At 35.2% G+C, this 25,572-nt stretch overlaps 1 protein-coding gene across 8 annotated transcripts in view; it reads left to right on the top strand.

The window, feature by feature from the left end:
- Positions 1 to 23,844, top strand: part of LOC150080594 (neuronal acetylcholine receptor subunit alpha-7-like) — a 267,604-nt gene extending 243,760 nt beyond the window's left edge. For all 8 annotated transcript variants that reach the window (XM_090381719.1, XM_090381717.1, XM_090381718.1 and 5 more), the window contains 2 exons: positions 17,771 to 17,880; positions 21,534 to 23,844. In XM_090381719.1, the coding sequence (XP_090237845.1) occupies positions 17,771 to 17,880; positions 21,534 to 21,986 (563 nt within the window). In that variant the 3' untranslated portion in view covers positions 21,987 to 23,844. The remainder of the gene's footprint in view (positions 1 to 17,770; positions 17,881 to 21,533) is intronic.
- Positions 23,845 to 25,572: the final 1,728 nt, after the last annotated feature.

Raw genomic sequence — 25,572 nt, 5'->3', positions numbered from 1 at the left:
AAGTATATGGATGCGATTTGCTTCCTGCAGAGTTCGCACATCTTTACCATCGGTAATATTGCATTACGGATGCTAATGCAATATTATAAACTCCAAGAATTATAAACTTGTTTTGATATGTAGAAGCAGCAGAGAACAAAATCGCCGACGCATACAACGAGATTGGTACAAGGCATTTCTGTTTCAGGATTTCAACAGTTTCCAGAATACGATTTCTCGGTTCGTCTTGCGTAGAATAAACCATGGATTTTATGTGACCTCCCACAAAGCATTTCAAGAGTGCGAGGTCAGGTAATCGTGGTATTCAGTGTACAGGGCCGTTCTGACCAACAGATCTGTTATTGTATTCTGAATATCAAAAACATCATAAGAAATGTAGGCTGGTGCACTGACGCACATAAACCACATCATGAGCGATTTTAAAAGGGTATGTCATCCAATAGTTCCGCAAATGGTTGCTTAGAAAGTTTATGTCACTGCTGAAATTTCTTGCATTACTTGTGGAACACGGTTCATATGAATCCGAACACATCTGGGAAATTGAAGATCATGTGTAAATGGCAAAATGAGACATCTGGGCAAAATGAGACCACTGACAAAAGTTTTCTGCATTTATTCATAAGTTGTAATAGTTGTTGTAAAGGAGTACTGTGAAATAGATACGATTGCTAATTGCTGTTCATGCAATGTCCTTCTTCCATACGCTTTCAGATGAAATATTTACGCGAATTGATAACTTTCTGATTTTTGTGGTAGGTATATTAGGAAAGCAAAAAGTATTTGCTCTTCGAAATCTCCTTCTACCAGCATTCATTCGTAATGATTTCAGGATACCTGTTTCGGGACTGTAGTTAGTCTATCTCAGCTGGAGGAAGTAGGGTTTCTCCGAGTTATTTCGGGTTTATCAATTGCAAACCATGCAAATAGGCCCATAAAGACACACCCTTATATATACATAATACACAATATGGCCTAAGTCGTTGATGCGACCAACAATAAAAGCGCTACAACAAAGCGATCGTCATGGTAACACATCCTGACCGCGCTAGCAGCAGTACTCTACCACACTGGTTACTCACAACTGACTAACTAGCATGCTTCATGTAGAAAAACAACACTGTTCATGTCGGTTAGTATCGTATGTTTTGTACTGTTTAAAGCCCGTTTTACACAATATTTTACCATTTTACACGGCTTTGTATTTTATGATTAATGTTTATCACCTTGGAAATAAAGAACGTTTCGGAATAAATGTTCTTTATTTCCAAGAACAATGGAATTATTCTAGAGTAGCTTTACCTTAGATAAAAAAAAAAAAAGTAGTAACGCATCTGTGTACCATAATTCATATTAATGAATTTATTGCTGCAAATAAATCTTTCTTCGCCACACCAGGCGATGTGATGATACCAAACTCTTGGTACGTCGAACGAGTACATCAGTTTTGAGATATTCTTCAGCTTAGCTGGAAGATCCCTTTTGCTTTATTTTTTAAAAGTCTTGGTTTTAGGGAAATTTTAAATTTAATGGACGGTTTCAATTATAATTGCCGACTGATTTCGAATTTTACCTTAAGTTGGATTAATTTCATTCTAGCCAATACGTTTTGAATAATTAAAAAGAAAAAACAACAAAAAAACCTGCATTTAATTTTGGAGCTCATCGTCTATCTAGTGAAACAGCTGAAAAGGGGAGTGGAAGTGTGAAAGAAGAAATAAACGTTTCCTTATACATTTTCAACTACTGCTCGAATGGATGGAATGAATTCATTTTTTTTTTACAAATGAGGTAAAATATGTTCTTCATAGAAATGGTACACAATCTCTTTCAAGAGTACAAAAGGTAGTAAGTCCAATATCAGACGTCTAGACAGAAAATAACATTTCGACAAGCTTTACTAATTTGAAGTGCCTTTCATGCGAATACAATCTCCAAACCCTATATTCACACTAAAAAAGCAACGCAGAATATTACAGCAGTCAAACCTGTTGAATCTTTAGTATGGAGACTATAAAAGCTACAAAAAAATGGAACCTAGTCGCCCAAAGGATGTCACTCTTGTCCTTGGGTTGTTTACAAAATGTTTATTTATTTATTCAATTTGAGAGACCACGGTCTCACCCCTGGATAGCAAGGTGCTAGCGGGGTTTCCTCCAAAGTCATGGAAAGGTTCTTTCTTCTCATTACTGTGGTGGCTTAAAATTTCATTTCCTTGTGCGAAGGTCAATATCTTTCATTTTGTAACTTATTACATTTACTTATATCTAGTTTTTATTCAAATCTTCGTTTCTTAAAATAGGTGTTCTCTCAAGAGAGTTCAGCGTTTCTCCATCTTCACGGCTTCGTTCATTTCGCTTCAAACGTCACGCGATTTCAAGCGAATCTGCTTCTCATATTTTGAATTAATGGAATTCGCTTCGATTTTTAATTAATGCGGTCGTAAATTCGTGCCCTCCTGGAAAATACCGATACCGAGAAATTCCTTATCTTTTTTTATGGTCCACTGCATGTTGTATAACTCGTCAAGCTAATGGCGAAGCTATGTTCAGTACAGAAAAATAAAATAAAACAAAAAAAAATCGTCATTGGAGGAATAACAATAAAAAAATACTTCGAATATATTTCGAAGCTGCACAAGTCGTGTTCCCCAATTTAACAGAAAGTAATTGTTCAGCTGAATGCTATGCATCGATACACGCGAAATATAATTAATGTTTTCTTTCAGACTTAGTTGGAAAGTCACTTTAAATGTTGCCACCAGATGGCACTAAAATACTTCTTTTTTTTTTTTTTTTTTATCCAGTATTATAATCCCACAATAAACGAGATTCTATGTTAAAGTGTCAGTTTAGTTATAATATACTGCTATTGTTGGGCAGTTTCGATGTGAAAAATGAAACAAATAAAATGAAATAAAAATCCTGCAACATATCACTGTATGCGAAGCACGTTAATCTTTTCAACAAAATACAGTAAGTATTTTCAATTAATGTTTTTAATATTGGCAATAAAAATCTATATAAACTTAAAAAGAACTCTTCTCAGATGTTCAAGGCACACAAATGTCTACAAAATTCGATTTTTATTAATTAACATTAATTATAAATCAAGGTTATTAATTTTAATTAATTACATCACAAGAATAATAAGATCTATAACGTATTGCCACACCATCCTTCCCCACAAAACGTATAATTTAGGCAATTTTGCACACGCCTTTAATATTTGCCGGTAGATGGCGCCAACATATGTATGCTGCTAAAATTCACTAATATGATTTGTCGCTGAAATTATAGTTGGCCAAAAACCTACTACAAAAACGTAACTATTAATATGACGCAGAAATTAATTAACTTTTTTGTACTTTCTTCCTTTACTCTTTTCTTTATTATATTATTTATTCAAGGTTATTTTTCAATTATTTTATTTGGTAGTACTTCGCCGAGATACAAATGCACTGTTCATGCTGCCATTTATAGTCAGTTTTTTCTCACTTTTTCATTTCTTATTTAGCTCTGTTCTTTCTGTTAGCGGTAAATCACCACGGTACTACTACACTATCCAGAAACACACAAAGTGCACAAAAAGCTCACTCCAAATGACCAGAGGATAGTAAAACAATCTCGTTAAAGATCCCCGCAAAACCCCAACTTGGATTTTAAGGGATCAACAGGAGTTAAGGTTTGCACGAACGCACTACGTACGGAAACCCACAGTGTCGCTTTTCACAAAGAACGGTGGCGTATACGCCAAACATCTTAAATCGCAATCAGAATTGATTGCCTTGAATAGCAATGAACGTTATAAATGGTCCACAGAGCAGTGGAAATCGGTTCTGTTGAGAGCCCAATCTCGCTATACCTTATTCCGATTGGCAGGTGTAGCGTGCAGAGTGTATTGTGCCAACAGTGAAATTCGGTGGAAGTGGGGTTATGGTGTGGAGCTGCTTCTTATGGTATGGCCTACGACCTTTGTAGTTTTGCGGCGGACCACCAACGCCTACTTTAACATTTTTCACAATTACATACTCCCTACGATGTGAAAGATCTTTGTTACAGCCTTATTTCAAAAGGATGGTTCCCCATTCCAAGCCAGTAGTGCTGTTCCAGAATGTCTCATGGACATGAATTTACAAGATTTGGAATGAATGGTGCAGTCTAGATTTGAACCGCATGGAATACCTATGGGATGAACCAGGACGTCGAGTGACCAACATGTACCACATCGGTAACTCAACTGGTCACTATTCAACATGAAGAATGGAGGTACCAACTGCAGCGTATCGTGCGTTGGTGGAAATCCTACCCAGAAGAGGATGAAGCACATCATAACGGCCAAAGAGGATCGACAAACTATTGAAGCCAGTGGTAGACGCTAATGTGAAACGCGCAGTGTCCAGAATTTTTTCGGAAAGTGGTATATTTCTCTCAATTCGGATGTGGGTACCAACAAGTGAGCACCGTTAAATTCATTTCAATTGCAATTTCTCTCTCTCTCTGATTTCTTTATATTCACTACTCACTTGGCTTAGCCATTCTGATAACGAATTCTGAATTTTTTTTTAATTTCATTTTCGCTATATTCTGGCAACATGCAATTGATAATGCGTTGCAGCCACCGATACTTAATGTCATTATCTTATACTTTCTTCCTTTATTTATTTTATTTTCATTTTATCATTTATTTAAATTTATTTTTCAATTATATATATATATATATATATATATATATATATATATATCAGTAATAAAACAGAAAGTTAATAATTATAACGACTGTAACTAATATTTATGGGTCAATGCAGTTGCAGAGCAATCATGCATTACAACCATAATGTGTATAAAATATTGAAGATAATAATAAAAAAGGTAAACTAATCAAATAATACCATTCAGGAATTTAAGAAAACGCAAAGGATTTAAAAAAAAAAAAAAAAAATATATATATATATATATATATATCGCTTTTTACCCACAATCCAGATGATTTCAACTGGGCCAACCACCCAGACTGAAGGCAAAAAAACGACAAGAAGTTCTGTTTCTGTAATGATCAATATACGCTAAGTAATTTAAATCTAAAATATAAACCAAATATAGTAATTAAAAATGGTTATGAAATTTTAGAATCAAAAGTAAGAAAATATAAGTAAATTATAAATAAATTATAAATGTAAGCATATATTAATCATCGTTGACCCGACAGAGAACGTAATTTAATGATTAAAATAAGATTAAATATATAATACATACTACATATCTACCGTATCTAGGACATAATGTAGTAACAATAATAGTCGTCAAGATCAATATAATATGTGGTGCCCCCTATGTAATGGATATGGTAATAATAAAAATAAATAAATAATTAATTAATTAAATAACCAATCAAATTTAAGTTAACGCAATGAGAAACATGCAGATAGTAAGAAGAAAAACTAAAGGAGTAGGAATAATAGAACCTGAACTCCACAAAGGCGAAAAATAGTGGTATAGATAAGAAATAGTTTCTTCTACGTCCGTCCTCTGATTGCCCTAATAATTTCGGAGAAATAAAAATAAAGAGTGTAGGACAGCTTAAAGACAATACAAGATATAAGTTGTGGCTCGGGTATTCCCGGGTATTTTATTTATTAATATATTTAATTTTACTATTTTTTCCGGGAAGGCAATGCTCTACATATTACTTTTTCTATGACAGCTGAGGACTGGAAAATCTATAAATGTTTGTATAATTCTGCTAAAGTTAGATATTAAATTCTAAAAAATGAAAGAGTTAACCATCACGTGTTCTCAATCCATGGTGCTTTCTACGTATGAAAATTGTAAGTGGTATCGGCAGGCCCTTAAACAGAAATTTAGAAGTTCTCTATTCCGGACATCAGAAAATTCAAGTTATCTCCCTACTACCACAATAATCCCAACTTTTAAAATTTTATGCATCAAAACTGGCTTCCAAATTTAAAAATAAAGAATTTGAATTTTCTTCCAAGGCTTACATGGGTAATAGAATTACGAATACCTTTTCTGTGCAAGGTTTTTCAAAGAGAAGATTCGACGCGGTGCACCAACGTTAGTAAAACTGTGGATAGTATTTTCCATCAGTGGAGGATGGGTCAATGACATGCCAGAGGAAAAGAATAAGTGAAAGAACTAAATCTTGAGGTACTACAGCACCCGTTTAGAAGTTTGAAGACAGAGCTATCTATCATCATACGTAAACAGAGCGCTATCTATCATCACACGTAGACGGAAGGGCTATCTATCGTCACACTTAGTAATGGCCAGAGCGAGAGAGAGAGAAAAAGAGAGATGGGGAAGGGACTGGCTATCTAATTGCTAGAAAGGTAGAGATACCACTAGAAACTTGTTTAGAAAACCTTTATGCTAACCTGATTAAGTGGCTTTGAAATGTAGAAAACTCAAAACTGCTTGAATATCTATTAAAAGATCCACGAAACTTTTCCAAAATCGCATAAGCCGAAATATAAAAATTGATGACACCAGAATCGGGATTGGTGATCATTTATCAGACGGAATGTTTCGAGATAGTGTAGGAGTTGGCAGTTAATCGATTTTTCAATTACTTTAGAATGGGTTGAAGGAAGGGCAGTAAGGTGATAATTGAATGTCACAGATTTGTCTCTTCTCTTAGGAATCAGGAGGATATGGAAAAATTTTCACGCAGCAGGAAATCACCAGTGGAATTAGAAGGTTTATACAGGCGGCCCCAAAGTGGAATTAACTGCGATGCACGGATTTTATGGACTACTGGTATATCATCTGTATATCAAGACTAAGATTCTTTGGATCTCTTTTAATAAAAAAAAAAAAAAAAACTGAAGGAGTCATTGGGTATGATGTATTCAGCGTAGTAGATTTATTTAGATCATCAATGCAAAAATTAGAGATAAAGTAAGATGCTAATAGGTAAGCTTTAGTTTTGGCAGAAGTGCAATACAGTATAACTATTAGGATCCAAAAGAGGCAGAAAGAGAGATAGACAGAAGTTGCTGCTAATGGTTTAACAACGAAGCTAGCGATTTCTATGCAAATCAGATGCGGTATTCTTTTCTTGCACAGATTCAGAACATTATTTATTTATTTGAAAACCGATATTTAGAGAAAGGATGAGCGCTTCAGTTGATATAAGAAATAAAGAATTTCATCTCCACGTGATTTCAGGATGTATCCGAGCAGGTATTGGGATAAGAAGCATTCAAACAGCTGATAAATAAGAATCTCCTTGAGATATGAAATCACCGGCACGTTGTGGTCTGCGGTGCTGAAAGTACAACGGACATCAACTCTGTACTCTGGCCGGCTGATGATTAAGAAAATATCAAGTGTATTAGGTGAATAGTCAGGATTGTCTGGTATTGTTCTAAGTAAATAAGCAATATAAAGATTATTTAGATGAAACATACTTTTAGAATAAGGAATTGGAATGTGCACAGCAAAAACGAATGACTGCAATTCCAGAAAAGATAACGATACCTTCAACTAAAGAATTCACACATAAATAATTTTTTAGGGAAGGGGATGCCAGAAATTTATCAAACTCTAACGAGGAGCTAAATTACTTTGTGATAACTGAAAGGAAAGTGGAGGAGAAATTGTTGAGAATAAACATAATAAAAGGCATCTGGGGCGAATGGAATCTACCCAATTATATCAATGGAGATATCAAAGGAGGTAACCAAACCCTTAGTAATAATTATGAGAGCATCCTTGAATTCAGGGGAGGTCTCTATGGACGGGAGATGTGCGAATATATCCCTAATCTATAAAGGGGGATCAAAATGTGACAGAGTAATTACAGACCTGTTAGCTTAACATCTGTTCCAGGGAAAATAATGGAATCACTGGTTAAAAAAATAATGCAGGACCATTTGTACAGGCAATTATACTGCAATCACAGCGCTGTCTTGTCTAACCAATCTGATCGGTTACTATGATTCAGTAATCAAGGAACTGGATGAAAAAATAATTTTGATATCATATTTTCGATTTCAGGAAGGCATTTGATACTGTTGCACATAAGCGACTGCTGTACAAACTGGAACAATGTGACATTAAGGGCAAGTTACTACTATGTATAAAGGGATGGTTAAGTGGAAGAAGACAGACCTGTTATCAATAGGAACGACTCTTCGTGGACTAATGTTATTAGTGGAGTTCCCCAGGGTTCGGTGCTGAGCCCATTGTTGTTTTCAGAATTTTTATCAATGGTATTGATGAAGACATATCAGGCTTAATGCCTAAGTTTGCAGATGATACTTAGGTTTTCAGGGTGGATAACGACAGTCATCAAGGTGAGGTACCACAACAAGATCTGAGAAAATTGGGTGGTTGGGCTGAAAAATGGCAGTTGAAGTTTAACATTGACAAATGCAAGGTACTGCATATGTGGTTAAAAGTAACCACAGAGTACCTTATCGAATGTGTGGTACTACACTCAAGGGAATGGAGAATGAAAAAAGACCGGGGGAGTAATTGTGCAGCCACACATGAAATTTTCTGAGCAATGCAGACATGGCGTCAGGACAGCTCAAGGAGTTTGTCAATGATATACAGAAACTTTGCTAGTAGGGACATGGAGGTGATTATTCCTTTGTATAAGACCATGGTACTGCATCTTGAGTACTGTATACAGGCCTGGAGGCCTCACTTTAGGAAGGATGTAAATCTGCTGTAATGGGTGCAGAGAAGGGCAATCAGATTGGTTAAGGGAACAAAAGGGTACACTTACCTAGAAAGGCTTCAGTTCTGCAAATTGTAGCGTCTCCAGACTAGGCACCTGCGGAGAGATCTGATTGAAGTGTTTAAAGCCTTGAATGGATTGAGTAAGCTGAATGTTAATGGTATTCTTCCACTTGCTGAGACTACACACATAAAGGGGTATAAATTCAAGACAGATGTGCGGAAGTTTGCCTTAAGCCAGCAAGTGGTTGATTGGAACAAGTTTCCATCTGTTGTTGCGGAAGTGGATAGGTTTAATAAATTCAAGGAAGAACTAGACTAATTTTTAAAGTACGGATGGGTGAACTGGTGTGTTTTTTTTTTTTTTTTTTTTTTTGCTGATGCCTATATAAGCTTGCTTTCTTGCATCATTTGCCATTACGGCTACTACTACCTTTCAGGACCGATGTGTAAGTGCCGGATACTCAAAGCTAGGCGAGAACAATGACTATAGCTTGGCATGCTGTGTACAACGTGGATAGGTTCAAATTTGTCTGCATGTCTAATGCAATTTTTGAATTGCTTCTTTGTTATTCTTGCACCAAAACATTTACGGCAAAAGGGCGTCAATGTATTATCCCTTTAAAGTGAATATATATTATGGTCGTTTGCTGATTTTGGTGAATTAGGACACCAAGCTATTGGAGAAAATGCCGTTAACCCTCTAACGAGATCAACTAACTCGGCGATAGAGTGAAAAATTAAAACGTTCCTTCAGTGTTGAGAGCAATCGAACTCTAGTCACTTTCGCTCAATGTGGGAGACAACAATAGTACCCACTCCAGCAATCCAGCTGGGTTGGGATCTCTGCCGGTTCTGATGCTCGGCTCAGAGCGGGAAGATAGACAACCCTCTTAGAGACCAGCTGATCTTGGTAGCCTAAGGTGGGACTTTTCTGCTGACCCCTTCGGGGGGTGGGATTAACTGACACCACTGTCCAGACTTCTTCCTTTATTGATCTTGTAACTTCTACTTTTCTTGGGGATGTCTCCTTTCTTCCCCTACCTTTCTGTCTACTCTTCTCCCCTCCATTTTACCCCACTATTCGCCAACTATTTCCTCTTCTGTTCAATGTTTCTTTTGGACTTCTCTAGAATTTTCTGGAAAGTCCAGTGCGAAACCCATCCTGCTGCCCCCTGGCTGCGAAGTCGTCGTGTCCCGGTACACAACAAACATAACACTTGAAACCTACATTACACTTACACAGCCCGCTTTGGAATTTGCCTAGTACAGATGATACAGAGGCGTATGGGGGAACCCTGGAGACAGCAAAAAGGAACAAGAAACAAAAAAAAAGTACCAACTGTGCTGGCCGCTAAGGTGAAATTTCTGAGATCATAAATGGAACACATGCTGCACTATCACGAGGAGGGTAACATTCCTTGGATCAAATTGCCACATTCGATGAATCAGCGTGCTACCATTACGATTGGAAGGCCAATCGCATGAATCGATAACAACTCATCCCCCATCATCTAAATCGGCACACCCTACCCAGCACGGGTCAGATGATGTTAGAATTCTTTGTTGATTTTAGGTTTTGAGTTTTCTTTTAGTCTGGTTTCCTAATAGTGCCAGAGTACGCGCCACTCCCTGAACATGGAACGGATACAGCAGGCCATAAAGGTAAAACGATCAGACAGCTTAATATTTTGCGTAGTGTTGTTCCAGGACAACGTAATATCTCAAACAGCCCTTGATATGTAGGCACAGCTAGATGTTAAGAATTCCAACAACCAGCCTGCAATCCTGACCTGTCTCTTGAATGTCGCCTCGTCAATCCCCGAAGAATGTGATCAAACGTCGCAATTTCTCCTTGTTGTTAAGGAGAAAGGCCGTAACATATTGATTTCACCTTCAACCATGCCTTGATGATACGATGGAACCGATTTCTCAGCGATGCGCGTGCTTACTTTTAATTAGGTGAGCTACTCCAAAAGTAGCTACCTTATTGAATGATGCTTCTTATAGTTAAGATAAAGATTCTAAATTAGGAATTCACTAGCAAGGAATATCAATATGGATACGTGTAAAAGTACCAACTACGAAACGTAAGGCATCATAGAGTCATAGAATTTAGAATACTATATGAAAATAGATATCTTGGAGATTGCAGCTGAGACCATATGAAAAGAATCAGGAAGTTTTGTTTTGGAGTAAAAATTATTTAACAAAATTCTAAGCATCGAAGTATGACTGATGAATGTTCAGATGTTCCATGCACCTGGTGGAGGCATATCGAAATCCTTGAAAAATCGTCGCCCCAGTAGTGCTACCACATACCAATAGACTTGAAACTCTCCATTCGTTGGCTGGCAAAATAAGTAGAAACAAGATTATTCGCCATCTGACCCAGGATTCCTCCTAAATCGAATCCTCGAAATAAGGGACGTTATACCTCACCATAATTGCTGAGATAACTAGCTTCGAATGATATCTGTAGTACCACAAAACAGAAACAAAAGGGGGATGACAGTTATCTATAAATTTTATGTTACTTGGAAATAATACTAGTATATATTAATTACCAAGAATTATAGAAATAATGAAAATATTAACGATTTCTCTTTCCACGATCGTAAGGTAAATTATTTCTGTCTTATGAAAGACCAGTCCACAAACTTCACTAACAAAAGATGATTGATCACACGTCACTTTAATTGCATTTTGGATTAAAAATTCAAAGCAATGAGATATATCAGTGAGTATGTACGTACTTCTCAGACAGTGCGATAAACCGCAGTGTGCATATACATTCACTTAAAATTCCAATTTTTTTTTTTTAATTTAATAAAAAACAAATTCATCTTATTAACCTCAATCACCGATTATTTCTCTTTATCTATTTCATCTAAGCATCTACATTTCCTTCAATATATCTTCGAGAAGGTACTAACAGAGAAATAATGCGTGGATAACGTTTTCTACGTAACTCCAACAAAGGTATTGTACACCAAATGGAAATCAAATATACTCTGAGCATAAAAACATTCTTTAACTTAAATTAAGTAGCTTAAATAAACGCCATGGTTGTAAATAAGTATCAGTACCTAAACCAAAATATCAGATAAAAGTCCACTGAGGATGTATTGGGCATTACCAGAAAATTTCTAAATATTTACATATTAGATAATCCACACGCATGAGCACCATCACACGCGCACACAATGACAAGCAACAAACTAATTTTATATTCAATTTATAGATCACAGCATGTATGCTTCTAGCTGCATGGATTGCGAATAGTAGTAGTGTAAAATTGCGTAGGCTACAATTTATAATAGATTCTGAGCATGCGCATGTTGGTGAATTACGTTTGTGTGATGACGTAATCATTTGAAAAATTTAATGTCTCATATTTTTGCTATATTAAATAAAAACTAATAATATCATTACTACAAGTTGATATGAATTGCATTATTTAATAATTTCACTTTCAAAAATATGCCAAAGATATGTCGTTATTGGAAGAATTGTAAATTTAATTTAAAATTTTATTCTTATAATTATTAAAAGGTACAAAGCCAAAAGGAAGAATTTGTTTAACTTGAAAAGGTTTCTCTTTTTTTTGGGAAGCAGAGACATACTTGTGAATTTGTAGCTTTAAAGTAAATCTTCCCTAATGCTGTTTTAAGGTACATTAAAGAATTGTTCAATCACTATTCTGAAATGCAATATTCAATGGTCCTTTTTTTTTCTTAAATTCTTCTCATTTCCATTTGAATTGCTAGAATAAGAAAGGTTCTCTTAGCCCTCCGTTTCCAGTTCGTGAAGTTAAATTTTAGCTGCATTTTGAGCCGTTCTAACACACGAAACCTCAAAGGAATCGATATATGAAAATTTTCACCATTTGGCACTGCGCCAATATGCAGTATTAGCACAAATGTGCACCCAAGTTGCTTTCGAGAATCGTGTTATAATTTTTCCACGTTGTGTCCTTTGGTGAGCCAGCAGAATCCAGAAAATATAAGTAAATAAATTAACTGCTTCGCTCCAAGTCAGACTGATGAACAGAGATAGCTTTTTTGCCATTTCTTTTTTTTAAGAAAATAGCGCATCAGGAGATTACAAAGCTATACATAAAATAATTCTGGTTCTAGGGAATCACTCAGTATTCAATTCACTAGTTTAAATGTTCATAAAATTCCAATTGGGCTATAGCAGTTAACCGATTAGATCAAAAATTCTATTAATTGTCGCGTCAGCTGAAATATGGCTGTAGAGTGGTGGAATAGTTTCTGCAACGATTGAAAAGAAACAGTTGCTTCAGAGATTCACTTGGGAAGCTCTTGCACATTCCCTTTACTCTCCTGATAAATCGTCACCCATTATTTTCTGTTTCCATCAAAGGAGATCCTGCATGGACAAAGTTTGATTTGGATTCCATTCGAGAAGTCATGTTGGGACATTGCCACGTTGAGTTAATTAAGCATGAATTATTAAAAATATTCTCAATTTTCTTTCACAACAACGTTAGTACTCATAATAATGTACTGAATACATACATTGCAGAAAATGATACGCGCTGGAGAGTAAAATTATCTTTAAGACCAACATTTCCTGAAGATTTAGGTTTAGCTCGATACGGGTGAATTCTACGATATGCTTTTGCATTCCAGCCTTCAATTACGCTTGTAAAACAGTTGAAAAAATTGCAGCAGCTCATTTGAGCACACGCTGCGCAAATTGTACAACGTACGCACCATCTTTTTTCCAGCCTTCTCCTCACGTCATTATCGATTTCCGTCTAGCTGTTCTTAGCACATTTTTAAATTTTTTTTTGCGCTTCTTTACCTAGGTTCGTTTATTTATCAAAAAAAAGACGACGCTGTACTTAATAAACAGTAATATCCAGGTACAGACGCCATATTAATACTATCTCGGTTTTTTCCCAAAGGAAAATGTGTTCATTAATCCCACGTATCAGTCTCTTACCCAGTCAATATGGAAATTTAGAATTCAGAATAATGCCCGCGTTTCCTAAGCTGACTGAACCATAATTATTATTTCCCAGTTTGTTCATCAGATGGCAGCACATCGAACTAAGTTATTACATAATTTGCTAGACCATAAATTATTTTCTATTTAAATTCTTATGCATATTTAATGGTCGCTTCCACAGTATGATTATAACCGTGTTAGCCAACTCGAGTTCTCTTATCCATCCACTTCGAAGGAGTAGTGCCCCTAAATTAATATTTATATATTTGACAATGAATTCAGTTTTACATATTCACTAATGGACTGCGGGCACTTATGTGAAGTGAGTGGCTGACATAACATTTCTCATTTCATAAACAATTCGAAATAGTCATCTATAAAAATAGTTGCAATTATAATAATTGTTTGGAAATACTAAAATATTTATTTACTTGTTAGAATATGCATGAAACGTAACCATATTACAAAATACAGATTAGCATCTACCAAACAGCATTCTCGTATCTTTCAGAATTGTGTTTTGAAATTAAAGCGCCTAATTAAACAAATGCAGCTGTAAATGAATTTAATTGGGAAATTTAAAATTGATAAAAAGGGAAAAAAACAAAAAAATAAACAAAACAAAGTAGCATTAAGGCAAACCACAGAAACGGAAATAAATTGTGACGTCACGCACTGAAGAAAAAAAATTAGCTATGATCTCTATTTTTTTAAACTGTCTAAACAACTTCTTCCTAAAGACTTTGGTCCTTAATTTCAAACAAATATTTAATAATATTATCTAAGTAACGTTACTATTATTTTTAGTAAAGTATTGTTTGATCACATGGAAATTAATAAATTAATTAAAACATTTCAAGCAGTTATACGAAACCATTTTTTATCTGTTAAGGAGTGTTCATAGCTGTGTCTACTGCACGTTTTTACCCTTTCAAGTGCAATTAAAATAAAGGAAATTAAAGGACTCACTCTAAATCTTAGAGATAAAACGTGTTTTCTCTAAAAGATGGAAAAAACTATAGTGTGACTTCGTAAATACTCATAAGAATGAAAAAAGAAACAAATGTTAATTCCTTTCCTAATTTGAATATTAGATTATTTTCGAAATGTCATATTTGATTTCTTTGAAGAAACAGTGCTATAAGATATTAACTTCATGGAAATTAGAGACTTTCTCTCTCTGGTTATCCAGATCTCGATCACCGGACCGGTTTTCCCATACTGGTTTCCATTTATTCAGAACAGACATTCATTACTAAAATTAAACTTGCTGAGCTCTTTTATTACTGAATGGACTACCCGATTCGAAAGTCAGTCTAGTTTTAGGTTGGTAATACTGCCTCTAGAGAAACGCATTGGAATAATTATGCGACTTCCAGAGGAGTCACAGTTGAAATAATTAGATAAAGGATGAACGCGCAAGTAGGAACTTCTGTTTTTGAAACTTTCAAAATAAGCCAGGTTCTCAAATATGCAGAAGTGATTGCTATTTGGATTTATTACACTGGTTTTTAAATGAACCGTATATAAGAAGTTTCAAATATCGATTAAAAAGGCTGCATAGTACACGTCCATATCGTTACATTTCATATGATAGTCTATTAGAATATAATTGAAGACAAAAGTGTTCAATAACAACATGTGTCCGAATGATAAGGTGTGATTAGTAAAGTTGTACACTATAATATGTAAATTAAAAAGGGATAAAGTACTGCATACATGTTTAGTAAAAGGAAATATTCAAAAATTAAGAATAATAAAATGAGCATAAATAAAATGCACAGTGTAGGATGCGGTAAAAGTAAACGGCATCACTCTTGGAGGAAATTGATGGCTGGCCTTGGGAGAGAGGGGGACAATAGATGTTCAAAATAATGATAGGGTTTCATCCTTTAAAACACACACACAGTAACATCGTACTGTATTATGTTATTTAGTTTATTTTCAATCAAATACTTACGAGGAGTGGCCAAGTTGTGCCCCAAAAACAATTCCGGAATGTTTATCGGTGGTCACATTCTATATTTCTTTTTGAGATGCGATGAAAATTGCAATGAATTACACTACTAATGCACCATGAACACATATATTCATAAAAGGCGCATACACTGAAAGCTAAGATTCGAATATGAAACCCTCATATACTTAATAGTTCCATGCGCTTAATTCATCCTGATTTTACACTATGGTGATCATGTGCATTGAAAGTACTCAATTTAACTGAAGTGGAATCTGTATTTCCTGCTGATCGATATCAGCTTGAAACAATAAATAACGAACCCTTAATCAACCATAAAAGACCTATTCTCATAAGGCTTCTCTTCCGACCGTTTTATGGATCATTTGTGACATGGTGTTTATGCTGGTGTTAATATGTCTAACGAAAACGTAATCATCAAAAACACTGGCGTCTTCTCACTGGATGTCATCGAAACTTATTTCTCTAATCGAGCATAAGTTCTTGCATAAAATATACATGTACTTCCAATAGGTTTTCTACGAACTATCCCTAAGTACAATGATCCAACTGATAGTTAAGAAATGAACATTTAAAGAGCATTAGAAATACTAATATCAGCCCATTTTGGAGACATTTGAGAAAGAAAATTAAATCTGGTGCTCGCACTCTCGTATTTGGTGTTCCTTCTATCTCTCTCCTTTCGAAATCTAGCATATTCACCTCAGCTGTTCGTTCCTTACAAGCCTGTCTTCTCCAACTTCACTCGCGTTCTCCATCCTCAGTTGATGTAGTAAAACACGAATATGTTCTTTGGCATTTCACCTTGATGAAGATCTCTCTGTGATTAATGACATTAAGGAACATATTGCCGTTGACCCGACCCCATTATTCTTAAGTGTTCCCCTCTACTCTAGCATCCATGATTTTCAATATTTCTCTTGAGCATGATTATCCTGCATTACCGAAATAGGCACATACAGTATAAAGCTCATTTTCTAAATAAACGTAGGGAAGAGCGGTCTGACCCAGGAAACGACAAGCTAGTACATTACAAACATTATTCTTAATAATTTGTACATAGGCGTTTAATCACATGCGTACTCACATCTATAACTCAAAAGTATCATTGTTTTGTGCCCAGGCGATTTAGTTAGAAATCTTCCCATTTTTCCTCATCAAATTCTTAGTAAATTGCATTACGTTCAAAGAGTTATGTAAATCTTTCAACCCAAATCCAGTGTGTTTCGATCTCTTGTCAAGTTGAATCATAGATATCCACATCAGGAAGCATAGATATTCATTATAATGAAATCTCGCTCTAAACCGTCAGCAAACAAGATAAAATGGTAACTAATACTGAAGATGCCTCATACTAAATATCCTATATGAATAGGATATTCATATAGGATATTTAGTGCATTATCATTATTTTAACCTTTATGCGTAGTTTTATGCATCATCTTACTAAATTTCCAATCTCACAATGTTTGCAGACTGTCCAAAGAAATCGCCCTCAGTATAAAAGTGTATTTTCAAGATTTACTCCATAGGACACTGCCAAATAGGAACTTCCTCATCTCTACACAGTCCAATGTTAAGGAAACCTTGAAAAAAATCATCGATATGTTCCCCCTGCCCCCAGTGCTAAAGTATAATAACTAATAATCGAACTTAAAAGAATATAAAAGTGTTTCATTTATTTTGCGACATTACACATATATGTGCGGTAGACACAGCTAACAGATATGCTTTAACTGCAGATGAAAACGAGACTACAACAAAGGTTTAACAATTAGTCACAACAACTCTTTGCTGCTGGTTCTTATAGATGACACATTTCAAATTCTCGTCATACGTAGCACAATGTGGATGTGATTAAAAATTATCCGTTGGACATTCCATACAGGATGATTTAGACGTTGCATGGCGATGACTGGATATTCTACCATCGAGGGTTGTTATGACTAATTGCAAGATCTTCAGTGAGCCAATATATTTTAAATTTGGACGAATTTATTTATAAAATGATTTTCTGCATTGGCGAAAAGAAACGATACTATGAAAACTGCTGATGATGAGAGAAGACAAAATTTAATTGGTTTCTTAATAATTCCGTCTCTCCTTATAGGTACATACTTTGCCTGTATTATGATCATGGTCGCGTTTTCTGTTGTGATGACCGTGGTTGTCCTAAACTATCATCACCGTAATGCAGATACCCACGAGATGCCTGAATACGTAAGTATCAATTGCAAATAAAGAATAGGAATTCATATAAAGTTAAGACAAAAATTAAAATATCAATATACTTTTAAGAGAATTAGTGCATATATTTATTGTGGGGGGGGGGGGAATTGGCTGTGTTGATTCTAACAGGCAACATTCGTATCTTCAAATATGCAGGGTATCTCATTACCAGCCTGAATCCTTCAAACCTACGATGGCACTGAATTGATTGAAATTTTACCTTTTCTTCGACTTAATTAACCAATTCGTTTTATACCTTTCTGTAGCTTCTTTTTTCAGTTGGATTTCTTGGTAATCTATAAAGAGAAAGGCTTAGTGTCAGCCTAATAGTTCTTAGAATGAACTTAATAAATGACCAAGCTGGAATTTCAGCGTAAATTCCATGAAGCAGTACTGTAGCGGTTTCGTTTTGTTAGTTTTTACTCGCTCAACGTTTGATTCAATTCATTTTATGGTGCAGACGTTGATTTATTAAGTGACACTGCTTAAGTAAACCCTCTTCATGTATTCCTTTAATTTGCATTTCTTTAATTAATTTGTCGTGATTTATTCTCTTCGCAGTTACAGTATTAGCACACTGTCTGAGAGGAAGTTTATCTCAACTAATAACAAATAAAACTTAATTTGGTATCGTTTGAAACCCTTTTTCTTGCTTTACTTTTCTTATTCTTCCCCCATCTTCTCGGATGAAAACTTCATCCACCTTTCCAATCTAACTGAGGTTTTCCTCAATTTCATGGACCCTATTTAATTCATGAATTATTTTAGCAGTTATAGACGTCCAGGCTGAAAACTGCACCCACATACAGTACTGATCTTGTACGGTAATATATCTGGAACAATTTCCCAAGAGGCTTAAGTATCGCACTCTACTATAACTCAATGGTCTTTTGAAAAAAGTATTTCTTTGATTATTTTCTGTATATTTCGCTGAGCATGCACAAAAAAAACCGAAAGTTCTTAAAGAGAATGTTTTCTGTCTTGGTATATGTTTCGCCCATAACGCGATTGAATTCTGATTTTATATCGAGTTACATGGTTGACGCAACATTTTGATGCCCATCATTTAATTTTTGCACGAAAGACTCATTTCTCTACTTGTTTATGCGAAGAGGATCCTTTATCAAAGCAATTTACTTCTAATTCAGATTTGAATCGTGATTATTCTACGAAATTTCTATTTTCGACAATCGTTCTTCCTAAGACAACCATAATTTGTACTGATTTCGGCTGGAAAAGTTAAAAGAAACTGCATTTAATTCCGGTCACGTTTTCCCTAGTGTGCTGCGGATCGGTCTCTCACAAGCAATCTTCTCATTCATTCTAAGGAATACACTGGGACGGCCTTAATTGCATCATTTATCATTTTGGCTTCCATCAGTCATCCTCTGACTTTGTCCTATTCGTTACAAGAAGTCCGTTAAACGGTCTTTTTTTTTTTTTTTTTTTTTTTTTTTTACATCGTAAAGCTTTAATAGGTTTTTGCAAGAATGCAGGAGAGTGGAATTTAAGATGATCGAGAAACACTTATTTTTCTTTTTTCTTTTAATATTTGTTCTTCCAACAAATGAGAATTGAACTCTGACCAAATTTCTACAGAGCAATTACAAATACTAATTCTGAATATATACGCAGTTAAATTTTTTGTTTAATAATAAATTGTAATTTATTTAATATTTATAGTTAATGATTATTTATGAAGTATTTTTTGCAATCATTTGCATTCATAGAGAAATCAGAATTGAAGTGTCAAAATGTTTTTGCAGTCACTAAATACAAAATAGTCAACATGAAAATTTTCTGACAGTTAATGTAAGGAAGGAAATGGGCCACATAAAAGAAACGGCCTTGTTTATTTGCTCCTATTTATCCTTCACTCCTACTGCGCTGCTGTTTATCTGGCATGACTTTGTGATTACACCTGAATGAGTGAGCGCTGATGGGACATATTTTGAAAACAAAAATGACACTGAAATCGTCAAGTAAGCAGGAAAAATTCTCGACAAATTTTGTGGTGTGAAGTTATAAATCAAATTTAAATAATGAAGAGAGAGAGAGAATGATATTCGGTGCGAAAACTTCGTAGTTGCTATTTTACTAAGCAGCCAAGTTAAATTCGACTGACTTAGAACTGCACGGAATTTTCTATTGAGTTTCACAACGACAATGCTCTCTTGAAGAAGAGCCATTCCCCTCAGGACCTATCTTACGTTCTAATAGTGTCTCTTGAGGATGACTAAGAAAGAATGAAGGGAACAGTGAGCGAGAAGAATAATAGCTATCAATTTGGACCGTATTAATCGGTGTTCTTCGGGGATATTTTTTCACGAAAATGGTTAAGTTCTAATTTCCATATTTGGTGGATATTACAGTAGAAAGTTTATTTTATTGAAATTAAAATCTCAACACATAATGAAAGATAGTTAAGTAGAAATTAAATTAAATGTGGTATAATTATTTACTAAATTAAACACTACTTTACCACGTAAAAGAATTGTGACAAATTGAAACAGAGTGCCGATGAAGAAGCACCCTATCCTGTAGTTAGTATTAGCTGAATTGCGGCCTGAAATCAAACAAGGAGATCCCACATTGCACCAACCTAAAGGCCCAAGACAGATGTCAAACTAAAAAGAAATTGTAAATTTACTTAACAGATTATGTTTCAGATTCGTTGCTCTTTTTGACCTATCAATTAGTTCTGTCGACATGGAAATTTACGTTTTTCACCTTGTCAGCTTGTTTGAGTTATTTCCTGGTTAACCATATTTAATACACGTTTTCTGTTAAATTTGTCTTTATTGTTCCCATAGAGGCATCGGTGGTCGTTTTGCTGATTTAGCAGGCCATAACAGAAATGCAAGTTTTTGAGAATTTCCACGAGGCAGATGACCACCCGATCAAGTACTCGCTATGGAACCTTAGTAGATTTATCTCTTGTATTATTTTCTTTTTGATGGATGTCACTCATTAGGTTGGTGCTGTCTTAGATTACCTTCAGTGATTTCATGTAGCAGTTAGTCAATACTATTCACAGGATTCCGCGCCGCTGTACTTCCCTGGATGAGTACAGGCCTTTCCTGGTTTTCGTAATGTATATATTTATTATTTTTAATTAGGTAGTCCGAATTTTTGTACTTGTATCCACACAGGACAGCGCCCTTCAGCATTATATCTGTTGATGTTTGCAACTATTCTTTTACTTGGTAAAATGGTGTTTAATTTTGTAAACCATTATGAAATTTTAATTTCTGTGCACCCATTCTGAACAAAGTCTGGTTATAACAAGAAATATCGCTCTGTCATGGTTTTATTTAAAAAAAGCGCTTAGGTTATTAAAATTAATCCTAAATAATGAAATGCGAGTTTGTTTGATTTTAATAGCTACTAAAGGCAAATTTACTTAAACAACCTTGTTCATATAATTATCTAAATAGGCATTTCTATGGTAACTACAGGATATTAATGCATGCTGCATACAAGACTGATCAGTTTGTTAAAAATATTTTAACTTAAAAAGCAGTTAAAATAATATCATTATGCGATAGAGATGTTTTTGGAATGAATATGTATTCTTCTATAGTAGTAATCCAGTTATAATAATTTTATAACATGCTCTGCATGAATGTTATTTATTTTTTCAGATTAAATCAATATTTCTCATTTGGCTGCCTTGGATATTGAGGATGAAACGACCGGGGAAGAAATTAACCCGTAAAAGTCTTTTAATAAACCACAAAATGAAAGAACTAGAACTAAAAGAACGATCATCTAGAAGTTTATTAGCAAATGTATTAGACATTGATGACGACTTCCGTCAACCTAACAGCACAGGAGGCGGTTACATCCACGTGACCGGAGAAGAAACAGCCACTGTACACAGTTGTTTTACTGCTCAGAAAGAACTTAGCGCCATACTTAAAGAACTGCGATTTATAACGAACAGGATGCGCAAAGATGACGACACCCAGGAAGTTATATCAGAGTGGAAGTTTGCAGCAATGGTGGTAGATCGAGTATGTTTAATAGTGTTTTCAGCCTTCACAGTCATATCAACTTGTGTCTGCCTATTCTCAGCTCCTCATCTGGTAGCATAAAACAATTATTTCCATAAAGGCTGCAAATTTCCAAGTTATTAAATATAATTTAATTGTAAAATAGAATTTTAAACATTGGGTTCATTATAATGGAGGGTGCATCAAAAGGTTCTGGGATCTATTTACAAACGGAAGGAAATAACATAGGGAAAATAACGTATGGTTACAGTAAGTGTCACTAATGACTTCTTTACATAGTCTCCTTGCGCGATCGCACGCACACTTTTACACGTTATGGACATTAGGGCAGATCTTACGTATCCATCCTCTCTGCAATCCTGTGGCTTTCTTAAATAACTCTATATATTGTGAAGCTCTGCCCCTGACTGCCTGTTCTAGACCGAATTCGGACAGTATTTGGCATCTTTATCGTGTCCATTAAAGATGCAAGTGGACGATTGATCCAAGAGCTGGAAATTAACCTTCTGCGCATGCCTGTACATAGACTATATAGAGAAGCCAGTTAATCGCACTTACTCTCTGATTTTTCGTTGCAGATATTGTTTCCTTAAGAACGTTTTGATCCTTCCTCAAAAAATGATGATTAATCTTACTCTGCAACAGTATGCCAATGTACAGATAATTTATCCTATTCGCTATAGGCATCTAATGAGAGAAAAACGGGGTAGTCTAGCTAGAAGAATGTAATCTTCAAATTATCAAAAACAGAGTAGGTTTAGACCCTAGAAAATGACCACACGAATACGGGTATATATATTTAGCAACATACACACCCATTACGGATACATTAGTACTTCATCTCGTTGCCATGGGCAGCACTAACACTTCGCTACATATTGCTTTTTCACTCACATTTCATATGGTTTCGAGTATTCCTTTTACTTAACTGCCTTATGTACGCAAGATTATCCTCCGCTGTCATTAAGTTCTGTGGCCAGATATTAACGAAGCCATCGGGTATGCAATTCGTTTATTCAAACAAAGATTTAAATAGTCAAAATTCCAACTATTTTCTAAATGTCCACTGAAAGTTGTGTAGCTTATAGGAAAGAATAATGAAAGCTTGTAGGTTAGTGGGGGTTTTGCGTAATCTCACCAATGTGTTCATCTAGATGTAACAAAAGAAATATTTGGTTCTGATGCTTCGTTCTAAAATTAGCAGTCTACGCGCTTATTGAAACATAAATGAAATAATAAATAAATAAAACTCAGTTCATATTTTATTAAGTTCATCGGTTACAATTTTTCAACTTGTAAACTAAAGAATCAACCTTAATATGATGCTGTTTAAGCGAACGTGTTAAAATTAAAAATGGCTAAAATAAAATACTGAATATTATCGAAAAGATAATTTGAATTGTTACGTGTCCAGCTAATAATATAATGGAAAGCACAGGGTATATGGAATGTCCCGTTATTCTCCCCCAAAATATTCAATGTCATAAATGTAAATGAGGAAAAGCCACTGGCAACAGTTACTCATATAAGGTTTTTGTGTGTGCGCCGCCATTTTTATAACACAAAATTATGCTTTTCCACGTTTGGTGTGAGAACTGACCAAGCACTGCGAGACTGATGGCACTAAATGCATCTCGACAGCTTGATTTATTTCCTCAGTTGTGTGGTAACAGAACTGAGGAACTGAAGGTCACACACACCTCCTGGCCACTTTTTTGGTGAATGAACCACATAATGCATTGCAATTAGATGACACATCAGAGCTTCAGGACGACCAGTGAAAAGTGGCAGGTAAAATTTCCGAGCCCTGGGCAATCTACTTGGCTACGAACACCTCGTTCAAGAATTTACGCACGCATTGATAGCGAGATAAGCGGATATCCGGTTTTGCTGGAGCCAAACATGACAAAGTTACCCGAAATGGTTAGCCTAGGGCATAAATCACTCCCATAACATGTTGGTGTAAGTTTTTTTTTTTTTAGTTGACGGGATCCTCAAAGAAATACGGGCCGAACAAATGCATAGTAGACATTCATTGAAGCCCGTTTTACAATGCACAGTCGGTTGTATTCCAGTTCCTCAAAGAAGTGTGGCTTCTCATTGTTTCTGAAACAAACATTTCTGATTCCTGAATCACGATAAATTGCACACTCCTCGTGAAACATCATTTTACCACGTGCAGGAATTGTTGGAACAACTGCTAAACGTTCACAACCTTCATATTGGTTCTGCAATACGCTTAATTCATTTACAAATGAACGATGATATAGTTTCATGTCGAGATCTTTGATGACGTGATCTCTTATTGTGGACATGGAGACTGTTTTTGTGATCGTTTCCGAAGTGATTTTTTCTTCTTTGAGCGAAGCACAGATTCATCCCGAAGGTACTATTCTGCTTATGGCCTCCTGATCCCGTGGTCTGTCCATGAGTGGATTAGTTTCAAACAATTCATCTTCTTCCAGCGTAATGCTGTATTCTTTGGTAGGGCCGCAATGTTGAACCTTAGGATGAAGTCATTCTGGATATCTTTCATGGTTTTTAGTTGTATGTAGCCCTTCGTGCATGCATATGCTCATCATTAGCTTTTCTACCAGAGTGTAAGTGGTCTGGTCAACCATTGCTTACTACTTCCGTTTTAAGCAATCGTTGATCGTAGGCAGTTATACATGTAAATCATTAAAATATTTACATTTATCACAAATAAAGTTTTACTACTGTGGATAACGGAATTTGCCGAACACCCTATGGACCTCCTAGTGGCGGTACTGTCATTTGTGCGCATGCCTGATATGTTTTAAGGAATACGAAATCGCTAATAGAAGTACGATTGTACTTCAAATGTTTTCTATTACATTTTACTACACCAGGGTTAGATTCCAGACAGTGTTTCTTCCTTTATTTATAAAGGGTTTATAAAACGTTTTGTTTATAAGCTTTTATTGAAATTTTATACTGAAAGTTTTCTACGTATTTTGTTTAATTTTTATTTATATCTTTTAGCATTAATATATATATTCATTTAATTATATATTCATCATCCGATACACTAATTTATATTTATAAAATATACATCTGTATTTATATTCATTACTTAGTACTGTACTAACATTCATTCCGATTTTTAAAAATATATTTCAAAGAAATTAGTAATCGTAGTCAGTGTTATGTAATCACATGGCTCTGCTTTTTTTATGCTTTTCATGCGCATTATTTTAAGCAAATTCATTTCGAAACCACGCGCGAAAGTGTTTCTTGGAATTTATTTCACATCGTTTCTACCAAAGAACTTTTCCGATTTTTTTTGTTTTTGTTTTTTCATTATCATTCAAGATATGAAGTGATTATCAATCAAGGCAGAAACGGGAGAAGAAATGTCACCAGGAAAAAAAAAAAACCATGGTGACTTGATTTACGACATGCTTAGATCTTTGATTTATTGTTCAACGGATACCAGTCACTCTGAATAAGCTGTACACAGATAAAACAGCGTTATAAATGTCCTCTCGATTTTATACTCTTAGTTTGAGATCAAGAAAAGGAAATACAGTCCCTCCCCCCTTAAAAAACAATCTCATCCAGCTTTCATGGACTTATGCTATGTAAATATGCTTTTAGCACTCATTTTTGAGCAATCGAGCTAATAATGACATATTCTGCTTGCTAT

Source organism: Mastigoproctus giganteus, chromosome 9 (genome assembly GCF_048544385.1).
Source record: "Mastigoproctus giganteus isolate SK-2022 chromosome 9, ASM4854438v1, whole genome shotgun sequence".
Classification (NCBI taxonomy): Eukaryota; Metazoa; Arthropoda; class Arachnida; order Uropygi; family Thelyphonidae; genus Mastigoproctus; species Mastigoproctus giganteus.
The sequence above is the reverse complement of the archived record's forward strand: the minus strand, read 5'-3'. Positions and strand labels throughout refer to the sequence as shown.